The 17,991-nt window shown below is 47.2% G+C and overlaps 1 protein-coding gene across 3 annotated transcripts in view; it reads left to right on the top strand.

Moving 5' to 3' along the window:
* The window catches only part of SORL1 (sortilin related receptor 1), a 150,704-nt gene that overhangs the window by 25,175 nt on the left and 107,538 nt on the right, over positions 1-17,991 (top strand). For all 3 annotated transcript variants that reach the window (XR_006606889.1, XM_004750086.3, XM_004750085.3), the window contains exons 4-6: positions 3,028-3,189; positions 4,796-4,863; positions 9,997-10,177. Coding sequence is in view for 2 of the 3 variants with exons in the window: in XM_004750086.3 (XP_004750143.1) it covers positions 3,028-3,189; positions 4,796-4,863; positions 9,997-10,177 (411 nt within the window). In the remaining variant the exon portion in view is untranslated. The remainder of the gene's footprint in view (positions 1-3,027; positions 3,190-4,795; positions 4,864-9,996; positions 10,178-17,991) is intronic.

Raw genomic sequence — 17,991 nt, 5'->3', positions numbered from 1 at the left:
GGCAGGCCTCTAGCTGAAGATGGAGGAGTTTGCTTTTTTCCTCGAAGACAGTGGGGAGCCATGGAAGGATCTTTGAGTAGGGGACTCATTGTACATAGAGTCTTTTAGGGAAACGTGTGTCCTGGCAAGAGGCAGGATAGATCAGAAAGGGGAAAGATAAGAGAGGGGTCAGGAAGTCATGAGGGGGTCATGGTAATATAGACATGATGCTGCCTGCTTCCTCAGCCGAAGTTCCTATCACCCTCTTGCCAAGCCTGGGATGGCACAAGGGGGCCTAAAAAGCCCAGTGCCCGGCCTCAGTTTGCTCACAGGCTCTAGCAGGGAGTTCACAACATGGGTAGCACTGGGCATGCAAAGGAGAGCAGAGATATGAAGAGGAAAACATAACTAGGTGGGGAGCGGATGGGGCATGGGGCCGAGGCCAGGCAGTGGAGTGAAATCCCAGCTCTCATCGTGAGGACTCAGGCCGGGAGCGTGTAGTGTGTGGAGAGCTTGGGGCATGGCAGGATGGCATCAGAGGTCTCCGTTGTGAATGTAGTGACTCTCTTCAGTGCATCAGAGGGGAGATGCTGAGGAGGGTCAGGTCCGAAGTCAGGATCAGACTGTAGATTAAAAGTCCCAACATGCCTGATCTCGGCGGTGGTAGTTGAAGCTGCATGGGGCCTGTGGACAATGGAGCAGGTTTGCAGCAGGGGACGGAAGAGCGGTGAGGTTATGCGGGGGTGGGGAGTGGAGGCGGACGAAGAAGGAGCCAGAGGAGAGTCAAGGACGGGCCCGTCAGGTGCGGGGCTCGGAGGCTTGGCATGAAATGGCGTTGCCCAAGGCCAGGGGAGGGAGCTCCCTCTACAAGCCCGGGGAGCCGACTGAGAGAGGGAGGCCCGTGGATGAGCCCCGGGGCACAGGGTGACACCTGGCCTGAAATTCCCCAAGTTCTGCCTCTTTGTTGGAGGAGAGAAGAAAAGATTGGGTGAACGGGGAAGGGGTGGGCTCCGAACCAGCCGGACACGGCTGTAGGTGCTGCTTCCTGGCTCACCTTGGCCGGTTAACCTCTCTGCCCTCCCGCGTCCTGGTTAGTGAAGGAGGATAGGATAAGATTGTACCCAAAGGAGGGCCTGGCTGTGAGTACCAGAGGATGGAATGAGGCTAGGGTGAGCGTGAGCTGAGGCCGCACAGCTTGTCTGCTCCGTGCCCAGCACACAGTACGTGCTCGTGACGCATTCCCTTTTCTGATAAACTCTGTGCCCAACGTGGGGCTCGAACTCACAACCCCAAGATCAAGAGTCGCAGGCTCCACCGCCTGAGCCAGGCAGGCGCCCCTGTTCTGGGCACATTGAGCTGTCATTGTGAATGACAGATAATGCGTTTTATAACCGGCTTCATGACTTTTATGTCTTCAAATGTGAAACCCCTAGAAACGATGGAATAGGTTTCTGGAGAAATCTTTCTAAACCGAGAGCACTCCATTCCCTAGTAACAGAGCTGGTTTCAGAGCAGGAAAAGGGGCTCCGGCATTTCTAGGGAACACCTCTTATGCCAGAAATGATGATGGTCCTTTAAGGATCATAATTGTTTTTACAACATTGCATTTGCTTGTGGTCGTTTATGTTTTCAAAACATTCGCTCGCCTTTACGGTTAGATTTAACGAGCCTCCGGCGGAGTTTGGAGCTCGGCGTTAGAGGCCGTGGAAGGAGCCCGAGAGAAAGAACACGTAGAATGTGCTCCTGGGAATCGGGGAGGGAGAAGCCAAGGGCGGAGGAGCGAGAACGTGGACGCAGCGTGCAGACCGGCACGAGTATTAGGACGTGCCTTCGCTGCTTGTGCCAAAAGGATTCTGAGCAGAAGATTGATCTGGTCAGCTGCGGTCAGGGAGGGGAAGTGTGTTGGGATGGATTCCTTTGGATTGTCAATTTCTGGAATTTTAGGGACTGGTGGGCACTGAGAGCTGGTCCCCCTTGCTCTGGCCACGGTGAGCCACTGGGCTGCCCTCGCCCTTCCAGGAGCAGGGGCTGCCCTTCCCACCTCTCTTGTGTGTTCCAGGCCTGCTGCCCTCTGTAGACATTTCCTGCAGGCCCTCCTGGCCGTCCTCAAGTCTGTGCTCTACTGTTGTCCCCTGTGTTCCCGAACTCATACTGCTCTCCACTCGGATGTTCTATCCCTCTGGAAGTCTTGCCTGCCCTCCAAGGGCCAGATCTTCCCTGCTTCCCTTCTGAGCTCCCAAACTGGGACTCCTCTGGACCGTGCGCTCTGACGGGACTCCGTCTGTGGTTCCGCGCAGAATCTCATTTCCCCCAGAGTTACAGTCACCCACGGTCACGTCTGTCTTTCTCGCATGCGAGACTGCAAGGATTCTGGGTTTTCACTGTGGCGCCCGCAGCATCCGGTCCATGGGGGATAGCCCACGGACGTTTGTGAAGTTGAATTGCCGTGGTCCTTTCTCCTGGAGGACCCTCTAGGCTGGCAGTCACTGTGCGGTCCTACTTGTTCAGAGCCGCTCACCTGGGCAGGGCTAAGTCAGGTGAAGGCCCTGCCCACCAGAGCTTTTCCTGCCATGCCCCCAAGTGAGGCAGCCAGTCCCTCCTGCAGCTTGGTCCTTGGAGCTGCCCTGTCCCCTGGCCTGGTGGCCAGAAGAAGGAGCTAATCCTCCTAGATGGGTGTGATTATAGGGACTTCCGTAGCTGCTCAGAGGATGGAGGGGGAGAAGCAGGGTTATCTGTGTGCAGCCACTCTGAAGAGCAGGACTTCTGGGTCCCCGCTGCCCTCTGATGGTGCCTCAGTGACCTGCCAGAGGGTGGGAATGGCCAGGTCAGTTCAAGGAAAAAATAGCCTTGACTGGCTTGCTGAGCCAGTGACAGGGGAGCCTCTTCTTCACCCTTTCCTTCCCTGAGCCTTGCTTGGTGTGTGCCAGCATCTCCTCCCGGCCAGCAGATGGGGAGGAGGCCAAGTGGGGGCCCCTGCAGGGTCCTGACCCTGCACACTCCGCTGGAGACAGGGTGTCGGGCGCTGAGCTCGCCTTTTTTCTCTTGCAGTACATCTTCGCAGATGCTTACGCCCAGTACCTCTGGATCACGTTTGACTTCTGCAACACTATCCAAGGCTTTTCCATTCCGTTCCGGGCAGCCGATCTCCTCCTGCACAGCAAGGCCTCCAACCTTCTCCTGGGCTTTGACAGGTCTCACCCCAACAAGCAGGTAAGGGAGCTTCTGGAACCCTGCTTCTCTGGTTTTCTGTTCCTGCCCGTGTGGGTTGTGTGTCCTCTGGGTGAACTCCCCCCCACACCTCTTCCTCTGCCAAGCTAACCTTTGCACTAGTTGACTTCCCATGCCTGAGGGAAGTATCTCTCCCTGGCTGCCTTCCAGCTCCCTGGGGACAATGCCCGGTGCTCCGCAGGCCCTCATAGCCAAACATCATGCCCTTCTTGGTATCGATGCACCTTTGTGGGTTTGGGGCTACCTCAAAGCTCTGGAAATTAATCCAGGAGAGCCAGCTAAGGAAGCCTAGAGTCTGCGCTCTGCTGGGACCTCTTCTTGAATTTCTGTTCTACCTTTCCCATCCCCCACCTTAAACTCACTGCTTTCGTACCATTTATTTGAAATTACCATTAACTTTAATTTTTTTTCCCTACATGTGTATGTGTGTGTGCATGCCTGTAATACAAATATGTGTATTTTTCTCCTTTAATTTGGATTTGAAGGAGAGTGAGATGGGGAGAAAACCCAAGTAGGGTTTACATCTCAAGGTTGAAACTTGCCGAATCAAGGCTATTGGTCTGGTATAATCCCATAAAACCGGCAGACCCTGTAGGATTGGATTCATGATGAGTTTTGAACGGCTTGGGTCTGAGGAACCTTGGAACGGTTCTTTTTCTTCGCAGGTTGTTTAACCAAAACATGATCTGTTTACCTTCCCTTGCCTTAGGGAGTAACCTAAGTACAGGCTGGGTCAGTTGACCCTGTAGGTGGATCAATGTTATTTTTAGTCTTCTGCTTCTTCATATGTGGTCTCTAGGACAGGAGGAACGCTCAGGGGTTATGTTTGGGAGTTCAGGGGCTTTGGCCAAGCCATCAAGTTCATCACTCCCGGCCATGTGGTTTGAACTCAAGTGGTTCCCCTTGGTGCTCTTTGCCTCTGCGCTTAGCCAGGGTCCCCTCTGTTCCCCTTTAATCACTGTGGGCCGTTACGAGTTTTTAAGGAAAAGCAGGAAAGTACAGAGTGTAATCCTTTTGTTTTTACTACCCCTGATGGCTGGTGTCGAGTAAACTATAATTTCAGATGATCCGTAAATGGAAGACAATCTCCACTTATTTTTCCTTACAGCTGTTCTTAAGGCCTTAGTAACTGCAGAGAGGAACAGGAAGATAAAGATCTTGCCTACCCCCTCCACCCCCACTCTTGTTCGGATTTGGAGTAACCAAGTTGGCCTTGCTGATCTCCTGGCCAGCCTTCACAGACTGTGTGTTACTTATGGTGTGGTCTTCTGGTGCGGTCTGAGGGCCGTGCCGTTCAGGTTATGCCTGCCTCTTGCTTCTTTTCCTTTTTCTTCTTCTTCTTCTTCTTTTTTTTTTTTTTTTTAAAGATTTTATTTATTTATTTCTCAGAAAGAGAGAGAGCACAGGGCGAGCATGCACAAGTAAGGGAATGGCTGGCAGAGAGAGAAGCAGGCTCCCTGTTTAGCAGGGAGCCCAATGTGGGACTCGAACCCAAGACCCAGGATCATGACATGAGCTAAAGTCAGACAAAGGAGCCACTCAGGCATCCCTGCATCTTGATCCCTTTTTGTCCTTTTGGTCTTTGCAGCTGTGGAAGTCAGACGATTTTGGCCAGACCTGGATCCTGATTCAGGAACATGTGAAGTCCTTTTCTTGGTAAGTCATCCATCTAAGAAGTTTGAATTATGTAATCACCTTTCTCCAGTTCTAGCTCCTTCCTGGAGGCCAGACCTGCCCTCACCTGAAATGTGGAGCAGGTGGTTCAGAAAGGCACATTTTAGACCTGGGAATTAGAGCTTCGAGTACAACACACTCACTGCACAGGGCAGTGGGGGATGAGAAAGGAAGGTTATTTGTGAGAGAAGTGATGGAGCTTTTGCATTTTTCAGTCCGTTGGGGAACCCAGGGGAGTCTTGGGGCACTTGCGTGGATTAGAATTTCTAAAGACCTTCACTCTTCGAGCATGATAATAGAAGTGGGATTTTTCGCTGTATAACATTCATTCACTTGTTCATTCATAACGTATTTTCTTTGGATGTCTGCTGAATATAAAACATGCTAGATGCTTTAGGGTAGAAGAAGTTGAATAATTTATGGATATAGTTATTAAGGAGACTGTAGCTGAGGAGGTAAGAAAAGGCATTTCGTGCACATACACACATCCTGGAAGAATGTAGAAGTCACAGACGTAGGCGGGAGAAGCCAGAGGGGGGACATAGTCTTTCCAGACGGGAGGGTCCCAGACAGTTCATGGTGGAGGTTGCTTAGGAGCCAAGACATGTGCAAGAGGCCGGAGGTCACAGGAGGGGCCTGCAGGTGTGTGGGGCTGGGATGCCAGACAGAAACAGAGTGGCCAAAGGCAGAGACAGTTCCTTGTGTCCAGGTGCTTGGGTGGGGAACAGGGAGTCTAACTTCTGGACAGTGTGTTGGGTGATATCCGGGAAGGGACACTGGTATCTGAAACCACAGTGCTTGGTAAAGGAATCTGAACTGAATTCTGAAAGCAGCGGGGAGCCCCTGTTGGGGTTCTGAGAAGGAGAGAGAAGTCAGCAGGGCTGGCCATGAAGACGTACGGTTGGTGCTCGTGGTCCTTGCTTCTGGCCTTTCACGGTTACAGGATGTGGGTGCTCTTGGACACATGCAGACGAACAGGCAGGACAGATACTTAGGACCAGACCTGCTGGGTCAGTGGGTCATTCGACCCCTTCCCACTCAGCAAACATGATTCCTCCCACATTGACCCTTGACCTTCAGTGCTCCCAGTCAGCTCCCTCTGGAACCTTCCCCATTTCAGTTTCTCACTGCTCAGGCCAAGAACTTGGAGTTGTCCCTGAATTTCATGTTTGTTTCGTGCTTTGCCTTTTACCTGTCAGGAAATCCTGTTATCTCTACCTTCGGTTAATATCCAGGATCTGCTCCTCTGCCATGACTTTACTCCAAGCCACTGCTGTCACTCGTTAGTTGTCCACCTGGTCTTTCCATTTCTGCAGTTAATTCTCAGTACATGGCCAGGTTGATCTTTGTATAAACAGGTCAGGTCATGTTGTTCCTCTCTCTGCTTTGAATGCTTTAATATGCACCATCACTTCTCTCAGATCAGTGCTAAGCACGTTCCTACCACCGGGCCTTTGCCCTTGCTTTTTCCCTGCCTAGACTGTTCTTCTTCAAGATACACTTATTGCTTACTCCCTTACCTCATTCAAGTTTGCTCCAATAACACTTTCTAAATGAGGCTTGTCCTAAGGATCCTGTTAAAATTGCAACTACTCCCCTGTCATTTCCTGTGCTGTGATCTGTTCTTTTTTTACATAACACTTACCACATTCTAATATGGGATTATTAGGCTTATTATTTGTCTTTTTTTTTTTTTTTAGATTTTATTTATTTGACAGACAGAGATTACAGTCAGGCAGAGAGGCAGGCAGAGAGAGAGGAGGAAGCAGGCTCCCTGCCGTGCAGAGAACCTGATGCAGGGCTTGATCCCAGGATCCTGGGATCATGACCTGAGCTGAAGGCAGAGGCTTTAACCCACTGAGCCACCCAGCTGCCCCAAGCCTTATTATTTGTCTTTCTCTCTTTGGTAGAATGAAAGCTCCACCGAAGCAGGGGCTTTGGTCAGTTTTGGCACTGAATAAAGCACTGAAATTGTAACTTTGGTAGAGATTGCCAAATCTATGGAGACTGTCAAAATTTGCTCTCGTTTCAGTAACATAAAACTGTGCTTCTCTCCACAGCTGATGCGTCAGTTAAGACGTAGTATCTCAGTATAGTCTTAGTTTGAGTTTTTCTTTTTATGAATGAGTTTGAACATCTTTTAACTGCTTAAGCATCATTTTTATTTCTATTTTTATGACACATCTTTTCATACCCTTGACCCTTTTTTTATTGAATGGTGAGTCTTTTTATTGATTTCCAGGAACTCTTTGTATATTTGAGGTTAGGCCTCTGTGACATGAGATATCACATGTGTATATTCACTTGTAATTCTAAGTTTATCATATGTGTTTCGAGTTTTCCATATAGTTTTTGTGCTCATTAAATGCAGTAGTACATACTGCCTGTGCTTCTTTTAGCTGTTTGCAGAGGAATGTCTTTGAGTTGGTGTTGCTTCCTTGGTAAATGAGGACAGTAGAGATGGAGGGAGCATAAGGAGGGGTCTTAGAGCTGAGTATCTTGAGGCTCCATTGGATTTCCTCTTCAAAGAGGGCAGCTGTTTCTGATCCTTTTTTTTTTTAACTTGGGCAGAGGTTGTGTGTCTTAGTGAAATTATGACCACAGTCTTATCCAAGTATAACCTCTACCCGAGAAGTACGTAGAACTTCCTTTTGCTTTATTTGTGTTTTAAGGGGACAAATTGCCCTTTCTCTGTTTATATACCATATATTAAGAGGGCTGGATGACTGAGTAAAGGAACATCACACTTGGGAATTTGAATGTTGTACTTTTTCCTTCCGTGCACATATGCAGATGTCTTAGGGGAAAGGGCTGGCTTTGCTGAATTTAGATAATTATGTATCTGGTGTCAGGGCATTTCAGGCCATTTGGAGGATTTTTCCCCTAGGAGTTCCCATAATAAGTGAGAGTGAAATCTAACCTCTCCGAGAATAATGGCATACATTTATTCAATAATGTGTAGCAGCCTCGGGGCAGCAGGAGTCCAGAAAACCAGTGATCTATGGAATCCGGAGCTGGAGATCGGCAAGACAGGACCATGGAAGGGCTGTGGGGGAGGGACTCAAGGATGCCCTGGGGAGCATGCATCACTGAAGGGTTATAGCTGAGGCCAGGTGAGGACTGGGGACTGTGCTTAGAGATGGAGCAAGGCTTGGAATTTTCAAATGAGGGCAAAGAGAAGAGAAAATCATGGAAGGCTTTTGACGGCGGAGTAGCAGAGGTTAGGCCTCTGTGACATGAGATATCGGTCATGTCACAGATATCTGTGGAGGCGGAGGGGCTCTCGGAAAGGGGAGGTCCACCTAGCGATCACAGAAGAGAACTGGGAGGGAAGTCACAGGTCTTTCTATCTCTAGATACCGGTTTTGTTTAGGAAAGGAAGAACAGAGGTGAGCTCAGTCTCAAAATTATCTGAGCAAAGGTCCCTTTCTCTCTGCCTTTTTAAAAATACCCAGCAGCTTTGTTTTAATTTGCATATCCTCTAGGGTAGAGGAAGTACTTTAATCAGTACTTTCTAATTGTGGAAAAGAAGAGAACATGCCACCACCCCCACACATACGCACACGGGAAGTCTGATGACGAGCGTTTGTCTCCTGCACTAGGACCAAGGCCGCTGGCTGCTCCAGGGCCCTGCTAAGACTCCAGATTGTGGGGCCAGAGTCATCTCTTTTGGTTTCTATTTCGTGTCTCCCCCTTCCTTCTTTCCTCCTTTCCTTCCTCCCTCTCTTCTCCTTCCCACCCTCCCTCCCTTCCTGTGCTCTTGACAGTGTATCTTTATAGAAATTTTATATCCGAGCCTTCCTTACCATGAGAGCCATCATGCATATGACAGGCAAAGACATGTGCAAAGACAGGCCCAGAAGCGAATCCTGCCATTCCTTGGGTCGTCCCCGTAGCCTCCCTCAGAGGCGCTCCTGATTTTTCCCATGAGCTGAGCAGTACACCTGGCCTAGTATCTGGTTGAGCATTAGGGAACCTGAGGCAGAGTAGTCCTCCTCCCAGCTGTGGCTGGGGGCCTTATGTGGCGTGGAACCCAGTTCTGAGCCTCTTCTCGAGGGAGTAGGATCAAGTCAACCGTGTACTGTGGTCCACGGATTCAGGGCAGCAAGATTCAGGTCAGCTGGGAGCCCTGTAGGACAAAAAGATATACAAGACGTGGCCTTTGAAGGGATCTCTGCTCTCTCTGGGAGGCTCAGACACATTATGGTGAACAAAGGAACACGGTGAATCAGAAGCATCACTGTGAATCAGAAGCAGCATTGTATGAAGGCTTGAGAGTGATTCCAAAATCCACCCACCCCAAGCAGCTTTCTACCTTTGTTTGAAACTCACATAATGTTGAAATTGAACACTGCGCGGGTGCATGGTGGGTATTGGGAGAAGGGAGGAGAGCTTTGGGGGAGGGCTTCCTGGAAGAGGGGCCTTGAAAATGACTTCGGAAGAGTAGGATTTTGACATGCAGGTCCCGAGTGCATGCAGGGTGGGTGCTCTGTTGACGGAGCACGGGGAGCGGGGAGTAGTGAGCTCTGAATTTCTGAAGGGTATCAGGGAGATCAGTATATGTGAGAAAGTTTGCAAAGGAGCCTCACAGAACATGACTGTACTGATAGGATGAGTCCTGATTGCACGGATCAGCAACAGCGGCTCAGGACGGACAGACAGAAAGGGCAGGGCCCGTTCACAAGGTCAGGCTCACTGGTTCCTCATGTGGTTTCTTCTAGAGGCCTGGGAAAACACGCTCCTTCCTTCTCTGAGCTTTACAGCTTGAGGTCAGAAACTCAGCGGCAGCCCCGAGCAGTCCCATGCTTATTGATTCCGAAATACCCCGCCTTTTACTTTTCCTTCTTTTCGCTCATCTCACGCATTGGCCAAGGCTTGCCTGGAGGGACACCCAGGGCGCTTTGAAGAGAGCAGTAACAACATCAAAACTTGACCAAGGGCGATCCCTTTACCTCTCCACTGAGCCAAGGAGCAACCACTGGGCTCTGTTTGTAGCTGGGAGCGTATCATTTGTAGATCCCACCATCGTGTCCCCCCAGTCCAGTTGGCTGTCTGCCTGGTGGAAATGTAGTGTCTCCTGTTGCTTAAACGAGGCAACTTCTCTCTTTCCTCCAGGGGTATCGATCCCTATGACAAGCCAAACACCATCTACGTGGAACGGCACGAACCCTCTGGCTACTCCACGGTTTTCCGAAGTACGGACTTCTTCCAGTCCCGAGAGAACCAGGAAGTGATCCTGGAGGAAGTGAAGGACTTTCAGATTCGGGACAAGTACATGTTTGCTACAAAGGTAGTGGTAAGTTGAAGGCGCTGAGGAATGTGGAATCTCCTTTCCCCGAGTTTCCTTTCCAAGGTTTGGCGTTCTGTGATCGAGCCGGTGAGCGTGTGTGTGCAGGGACCGGATCCGGGTGCCTTGTGGAGCTTGACTGAGGGGCACTGGCCATAGACGGACTCTGGGCTCTCAGAACGTGGATGTTTCCTGGTATCGAGCATCCTTGCCAAACACGTGTTTCTTTGAAATCCCAATTAAAAGAGCAAGGAAAGGAGAGGTAGGGCTCCGTGGCAATTTGCTTTAATCTCACCGCCCGATTTCCTTTCAGATTAGGCCAATGTTTTTGGGAATTTTGGACACATGTTAATTTCCATGGCTAATAGAATGTGTAGTCATTGGCTAGTGGGAGTTAATGCTCTAAGAAAAGCAGTGATTAAGCTTCCAGCTGTCCGTAAGTAGCTTAACTCTCAGCCCTTGGGAAAGTCTTCCCCTTGATTTGATGTTTTGGATGGAGCCAGATGTTGGAACGGGGTTGGGGGAGGGGTTGCTCATTTAAAACTAGACTTGATTGTTTAACAGGGCTTGCCTTGCGACTGTCTCAAGTTGCAAGTGATGGCTGTACTGCCCTGTGTAAAGGGAAAATCCGTCCCGAGGAGAGTAAGTTGGGCCACTTTCTTGGAGTGCCATAGCTTATTTTCTTGATGGGGGCCATTCCCTCCTTGATCTCAGGCTCTGAAGATGGCCTCTGGTAACTGGCTGGCGCTTTGCTTTCCATCACCGTTAACCTTAGGGACCAAAGTCAGGAGTAATGTTTTCCTCCAGATTCTCACTTAAAATATATGGTGGGTAGTTGGTCGGGCAGAAGCAGGCCACTCCCTTTGGTAGGATTCTAGGGTAGAGAGAGGACCTCCCCAGAGAGGAAAGCAGAGAGTAAGGTTAGGATGAGAAGAGAAGGTGTCGGTGGGTTCCCTATTACATACTTTGCAAAATGTTTTTTAAAGCCACTGTAATTATGGTAGTTTTTTTCCTGTCAGGCTATTTGCGTTAGGTCTCTTGCCTTGCCTATCACTTTCTCTCTCTCTCTGTCACACACACACACACACACACACACACACACACACGGATGCCTGCGCACATGCACACACAGCGGCCAGAAACCCATGCAGAAGCTTTCAATAATAGTTCTGTTATCATAGGATCATTGTAGATTGGGTGGGTTGATGAGGGAAGAGACCCAACTGGCAGTGCATGGTAAAATGAGTGTTTCTCCCCATTTTATTTTCTTCCTTTTTATTACATTAGACTGCTGAGCCATAAGGATAAACAACATTGGCCTTGGTTGGATAACCCTATCCGTGGGAGTGTCGTGAGGTTTTTGCAAGTGTAACTTCTTATCTGGGGTGTGCTTAGCACTCAGGCTGCCTGAGTTTGGGGAATTCCGAGTGACCTTAATATTAAACAGATTCAAACCAAATTAGGAAAGTCAAGGAGCTAATTGCGAACCACAGAAAATTGGTTTTGGGTGATTAACTCTTTTGGTTTTTTTCCAATGCCGTGAATGATTACAGTGCTTTTGCAAGTTAGCTTTTTAGAACACATGGGGACAGCCATCTGGATTCTGGACTGGAGCCGGGGTCAGACTCTTCAGGATCCCCCGATGCCCTGTTAGCCTGGCTCTTATTTCGTATGTGCTTTGTGTCTGAGGCCCCTTTGATTTTTTTTTTTTTTTTTAAAGATTTTACTTAATTATTAGAGAGAGAGAGGGAGAGAGAAAATCTCAAGCATAATCCATTTGGAGTAGAGTGCCCAATTTGGGACTTAGCTGTAAGACCCTGAGATGACCCCAGCAGAAATCAGGAGTCAGTTGTTCAACTGACTGAACTGCTTGGATGCCCTTCCTCCCCCTTTGAGATATATATATATATATATATATATTTTTTTTTTTTAAACCCAAGTTTGATTTTTATTCCTTGTTTTTTGACATGAAGTTCACTTACTTAATAGTCTACATGAGAATGATAGGCCATTACGACAGCAATGAGGCACTTCTGCAGACTGGACCAACATTGATTCCTTAACTTGGCAATAGAGAGCTGTTAGGTTCTTTCTGGTGGATAGCAGTAGTTGCCCGAATGTTGGAGAGAAGTGAGTCTGTAGCTTCACCATCAGCTTATCATGAAAGCCAGGTCCACACCTTTCTTGCACAAATGTATATCAGTAAACAAAGACCCAATGTTGGGCTTGACAGCATCTCCTCTCTTGTTCTAGGTGATCCAAACACAATGTTCTAGAGCAGAGATTGGCAAACTATGGCCCTTCACTTGTTTTTGTCAATAAAGTTTTATTGAAATAGCTATGCTCATTTGCTTACATGTTGTCCATCACTGCTTTCATGTCACAGTGGCAGAATTGAATAATTGCATGGAGGCAGGATGGCTCACAGACTCTAAAATATTTCGGTATGGATCTTTACAGACAACCAACCCTGTTGTAGAGGCAAGATGCTGTTACCCTTTGAGTTGGCATCAGGCAACCAGAATCCTCTCGTGTGAAAGCTTGATAAGTCATGGGCATTACCCCTAAGAGTTCAGGTTACAAGCCTCCTTAAATTGTTATGTGCTGTTCATGCCCGAGTATTATCTTTAGGATATAATGGCCACTTCAAATATCTTGCACGCCACTGATCTCCCGAGAGAGCTCATTTGTACTTTTGCTGTTCTGACCAACCAACCACTATTGAAAACCAATTTCTAATCTTCATTATGCTCATTTAAGGTCTCTAACGGTAGAGATAACAAGAAAATTTAGTAATCATTGCAGGATTATGGGCTTCTCCATGAAACGTTAGTAGACCACAGTTGGAGCATGATTTTTTAGGAGAGCTAACCAAAACCAAGCTATTGACAACTTTTTTTTCTTTTAAAGATATTATTTATTTATTTATTTATTTATTTCTCAGAGAGAGAGAGAGAGCACGCGCGCAAATGCAGGCAGAGGCAGAGAGAGAAGCAGGCTCCCTGCTGAGCAGGGAGCCCGATGCAGGACTCGATCCCAAGACCCTGGGATCATGCCCTGAGCTGAAGGCAGTGGCCTAACTGACTGAACTACCCAGGTGTCCCAACAAATTTTTTTAATCGTAACATTACTTAAATGTATGTAAACATAAAGCTAGGTATAAATAGATGCTTAATGCATATAATTTATATGCAACAGTAAAACCCAAACACATTATAAATAACAATAAACAAATATAACACCCCAACGAATTATAAATAACACCTGTATTAAAATATAATTTCTATGCCGTAAAATTCACCCTTTTAAGGTATATAGCTCATTGGTTGTTCACTTAGTCACAGAGTTGTTTATGCTTACCCCTATCTAATTCCAGCCCCCACACCCCCATTCTGTTCCCCTCCCCTCCCTGGCAAGGACAAACCTATTTCTGCCTCCAGGAATTGCCTGTTCTGGACATTTTATGTAAAGAGTATCTTAAACCATGTGACCTTTTATAATTGTTTTCTTTCCTAGTATAATATTTTCAGATTTCATCTGTGTTTCATCAGAATTAATGTGTCTTCAGGTCCACTGCCTCTCTCTCCCGCCACTTCAAATCTCCTGTTGAACCCCTCTGGTGATTTTTTTCTTGTGACGTATTGTCCTTTCCCACTCAAGAATTTGTATCTGTACAAATGTCTGTTTCTTTATTGATATTCTCTCTTTGGTGAGACTGTGTTCTCATATTTTCCTTTAATTCTCGTGACATGGTTTCTTCTAATTTTTTAAGCATATTTATGATAGGGGATTTAAATTTTTCATCTGTATGTCTAATATTGGGCCTTCCTCAAAACAGTTTCTATTGACTGTGTGTGTGTGTGTGTGAGCTGTGTCTATGTAGGGAACATACTTTGAGGTTTGCTTGATCTTGTCATTCTTTTATTGAAAATCAGACATTTTCGATGGTATATAATGCGGCAACTGCTCGTATCAGAGTAGCCCCTTCCCAGAATGGTTTTTGTTGCCTTTTCCTGCTGTTGCCTATGTTTGTTTTGTCTGTGAGTTTCCTGCATTAATTTGTAGAGTTTGTATTCTTCATTGTGATGGTATGACATGTTTGATAATTAGGTTTCATGCTCAGTTAATGATCAAATAGAGATTTTTCTTAAATGCTTTGAATCGGGCACCTGGGTGGCTCAGTGGGTTAAGCTGCTGCCTTCGGCTCAGGTCATGATCTCAGGGTCCTGGGATCGAGTCCCACATCGGGCTCTCTGCTCAGCAGGGAGCCTGTTTCCTCCTCTCTCTCTCTGCCTGCCTCTCTGCCTACTTGTGATCTCTCTCTGTCAAATAAATGAATAAAATTAAAAAAAAATGCTTTGAATCAATACATCTGATAGCCTTTGCTGAGGGCCTTGGAGTGTGGGTGCGGGGCCTGCCTTTGGTGCAGCCTACAGCTCTGCCTTAGCCTTCAGTTCCTGCTTCCACAGACCCAGCCGTGAGCCATTAGGCCCTTCTCGCTGCTCTCCTGAGCATACTCACAGTTCTTGCGTGTGTGACCTTGTAGAGTCCCCAGAACATTTCACAGCATATTGAAGCCTCTCAGGAGCATCTACTTCCTCAGCTTTTCCTTTCATGCTTATGAGTGAGCCTTTTGTGAGCTCCCGGCCGTCATGTTGCTCCAGCAGCTGTGATGCGAAACATAGGCCATTTGTCTCTGTTTTTCTGTAAGTGAGCTGGCTATAGGTCTGTTTGTGCAGGGAGCTCTATAGGCAGAGAAGACCTGAGAACATGGTTTTCACGCTGGGCATGGCAACAGTCTGTCCCCTGCAGGGGCTGTGCGGCTGCTGGTTTTCACAGTTCCCGTAGCTGCGAGGCTGTGCATTTCCAGGGCTACCGCCGGGCCAGAGAGAAAGGAATGGGACTGAAGCCATGAGGTCAGCTGTTCCTGCTGAGCTTTGACACTGTTCTCCACTAAGTGCTCTCTGGGTTTTGGCAAGCCTCTGTTTAATTTTTCGAATTCTGAAAAAGTTGACTTGGAGAATTTTTGTCAGTGGTCCTGTTGCTTTTCGGATGAATGGATTTTCAGAGTTCCTTTTTCTGCTGTTCTCAAGGTGCTTCCAATGAATATTAACTTCGTGAAACTTTATTATGGATGTTTTCTTTTCTTCTTTCTCTTAAAGATTATTTATTTATGTATTTATTTGACAGCGAGAATAAGTAGGGGGAGAAGCAGACTTCCCACTGAGCAGCCTGACAGGGGGCTTGATCCTAGGACTCTGGGATCACAGCCTGAGCTGAGCTGAAGGCAGATGTCCAACCTACTGAGCCACCCAGGCGCCCCTATTATGCATGTTTTCAAATCTGTCTAAAAGCACAGTTTATACTGATAGGACCACCACGGTTGCCCTCATTCAGACTCAATATTATTTACATGTGCTAATCTCTTTTTGGCAGTGTACCCATGAGTTATTTTTTTCTTGGAATATTGTATTTTGTTTTTTATTATTATTTTTTTTAGTAGCCTCCACGCCCAGCATGGACCTCAGTGTGAGGCTTGATCTCACAACCCTGAGATCAAGACCTGAACTGAGATCCAGAGTCAGATGCTTAACCGACTGAGCCACCCGGGTGCCCCTTTCTTTGAATATTTTAAAAGCAAATCATAAATATGTATATATAAAATATATAAAAAATGTTATCCATAAATATTTTAGTATGAACAGCAGTAATGTGGATGATGATGTCTTGCTGATCCCTTGTCACGGTTTCAGAGGCGAAGGTGGCGGTGAATACGCAAGCCCCTTCTGGACTGTGTCCTTGTCTGCCATGTGCCTTGAGGTCCCTCACTCTCTGACAGCTGTTCTCCACGAAACGTTCAGCTGAAGATCTCCCTGTGACATCCTGTGGCCTTCACTTGGCAAGAACGTGTCGTTCATTTAGTTCCCCTCTGCTCTTCCCTCCTTGACCTTGCATTTCCTTTGATAGAATCTCAAACATAAATGGAAGGGCACTTTCTGAAATTCACATTTTCCAGAAACTTACATCAATTTATTTTTCCTTATCGGAATGAAAGCACCAAATGAAACAAAGATCTTATCCTACGTTTTCAGACCCTAGAATCCTGGCATAACCCGAAGCATTGAAATACTTCCTGGATGCCGGTGGAAGTATTTATGTGTATTAACTGGGGTAGCCTTTCAGGAAGGCTCTTTCTTCTGCTGAAAGTGAAAATGTTGACGTAGGGGTTTTAAGAAGGGCATCCTACAGACACTCTTGTGTAGTTCTGACAGAGGTAATATATCCAGGTATATTCACTCAAGAGTGCTTCTGGAAATCACGTCAGAGCCCATGAGCTGTTAAATGAGAGACGCCTAAGAGACTCTGATAATGAAGAAGGTTGAATTGCGCAAGAATATTTCTAGCACAATCTGCATCGTGTGTGGAAAATAAAATTGCATGTATCAAATTGACATTGTGTTCAATTACCAGTAACAGAGTAGAAGTGAAAAGTGGCTTTATGAATGCAGATATTTTTTTCCTCAGTGCTACCTGGAGGCAGGCAATGTAGGGCTGGTTTGTTGATACCCTGGTGTCATTGGGGGCCTAGGCCTCTCTCTGTTCCACCAGCCTGACAGTGGTTTCCATCCTCACCGTTCCCTCGTGGTCCAGGACATCTGTACTAGCCTTTGGGTCTTTACGAGAGTCAGAAAGAGTAAGGACAGATAGGCCACAGTAGGACCCCTTCCTTCTGATTAAGTCCCTTTAAGCAGCCTTCCTAGAAACCCAACACACCATTTAGGCTTACAGATCTGGATTAGTTCTCAGTCACATGGCCACATGTAGTTATGCAAAAGGCGGAGGACCCCAGTGCGTTATTTGGGGTGGCAGTCAATATCATTTTGCTAAGGAGGAAAGACTAATGGGTGTTTGGGAAGTATAGCATTGTCTGTCACTATATAAATATGCCTGGGGTGATGGTACAGAACACTTCTCAAAGACCCCATGAAAGGGGCGCCCAGGTGGCTCGGTGGGTTAAAGCCTTTGCCTTCAGGCTCAGATCATGGTCTCAGGGTCCTGGGATTGGGCCCCACACATTGGGCTCTCTGCTCAGTGGGGAGCCTGCTTCCCCTTCTCTCTCTGCCTGCCTTTCTGCCTACTTGTGATCTCTCTCTGTCAAAATAAATAAATAAAATTACAAAGAAAAAAAAAAAAGACCCCACGAGAGCCTGTTCCCTGTTACTCCCTGGGGAGGAGGGCAGGAGGAACGAGTGGAGGGTAGGGAGCTGAGCGCCTGCATTTTACCTTATAGCCGTCCATACTGTTGGGTGTTTCTTTCTCATGAGCATGCTTTACTTTTTCTTTTTTTTTTAAGATTTTTATTTATTTAATTGACAGAGACACAGTGAGAGAGGAAACATAGGCAGGGGGAGTGGGAAAGGGAGAAGCAGGCTTCCTGTTGAGCAGGGAGCCTGATGTGGGGCTTGATCCCAGGACCCTGGGATCATGACCTGAGCCAAAGGCAGACACTTAACGACAGAGCCACCCAGACACCCCATGTTTTACTTTTATAATCATGGTAAAGAGAAACTCAGCAACCACAAGAACCCATGGCTTATTAAGGAAAGTTAGTAGGAGCTTATGATACATCTATCTGACAATCCACAGTGTCCCACGGTGTAATTATTAATGTGTTTCTTGGTAGCAAGAAAGTATTACAGTAGCTCCTTAGGGGTGAGCCTGAATTGTCCAGGCTTTGGAACTATTGTCCCAAAGGAAAGTAGGACGCATGTGTTTTGAGCTTGCTTTTTAAATTTTTTTTGTTTTTTGTTTTTTGGTTTGTT

The sequence above is a fragment of the Mustela putorius genome, unplaced genomic scaffold (genome assembly GCF_011764305.1).
Source record: "Mustela putorius furo isolate JIRA1106 unplaced genomic scaffold, ASM1176430v1.1 tig00000460_pilon_pilon_pilon, whole genome shotgun sequence".
In the NCBI taxonomy this organism is placed as follows: Eukaryota; Metazoa; Chordata; class Mammalia; order Carnivora; family Mustelidae; genus Mustela; species Mustela putorius.
Note: the sequence above shows the minus strand (reverse complement) of the source record. Positions and strands in the feature narration are given on the sequence as shown.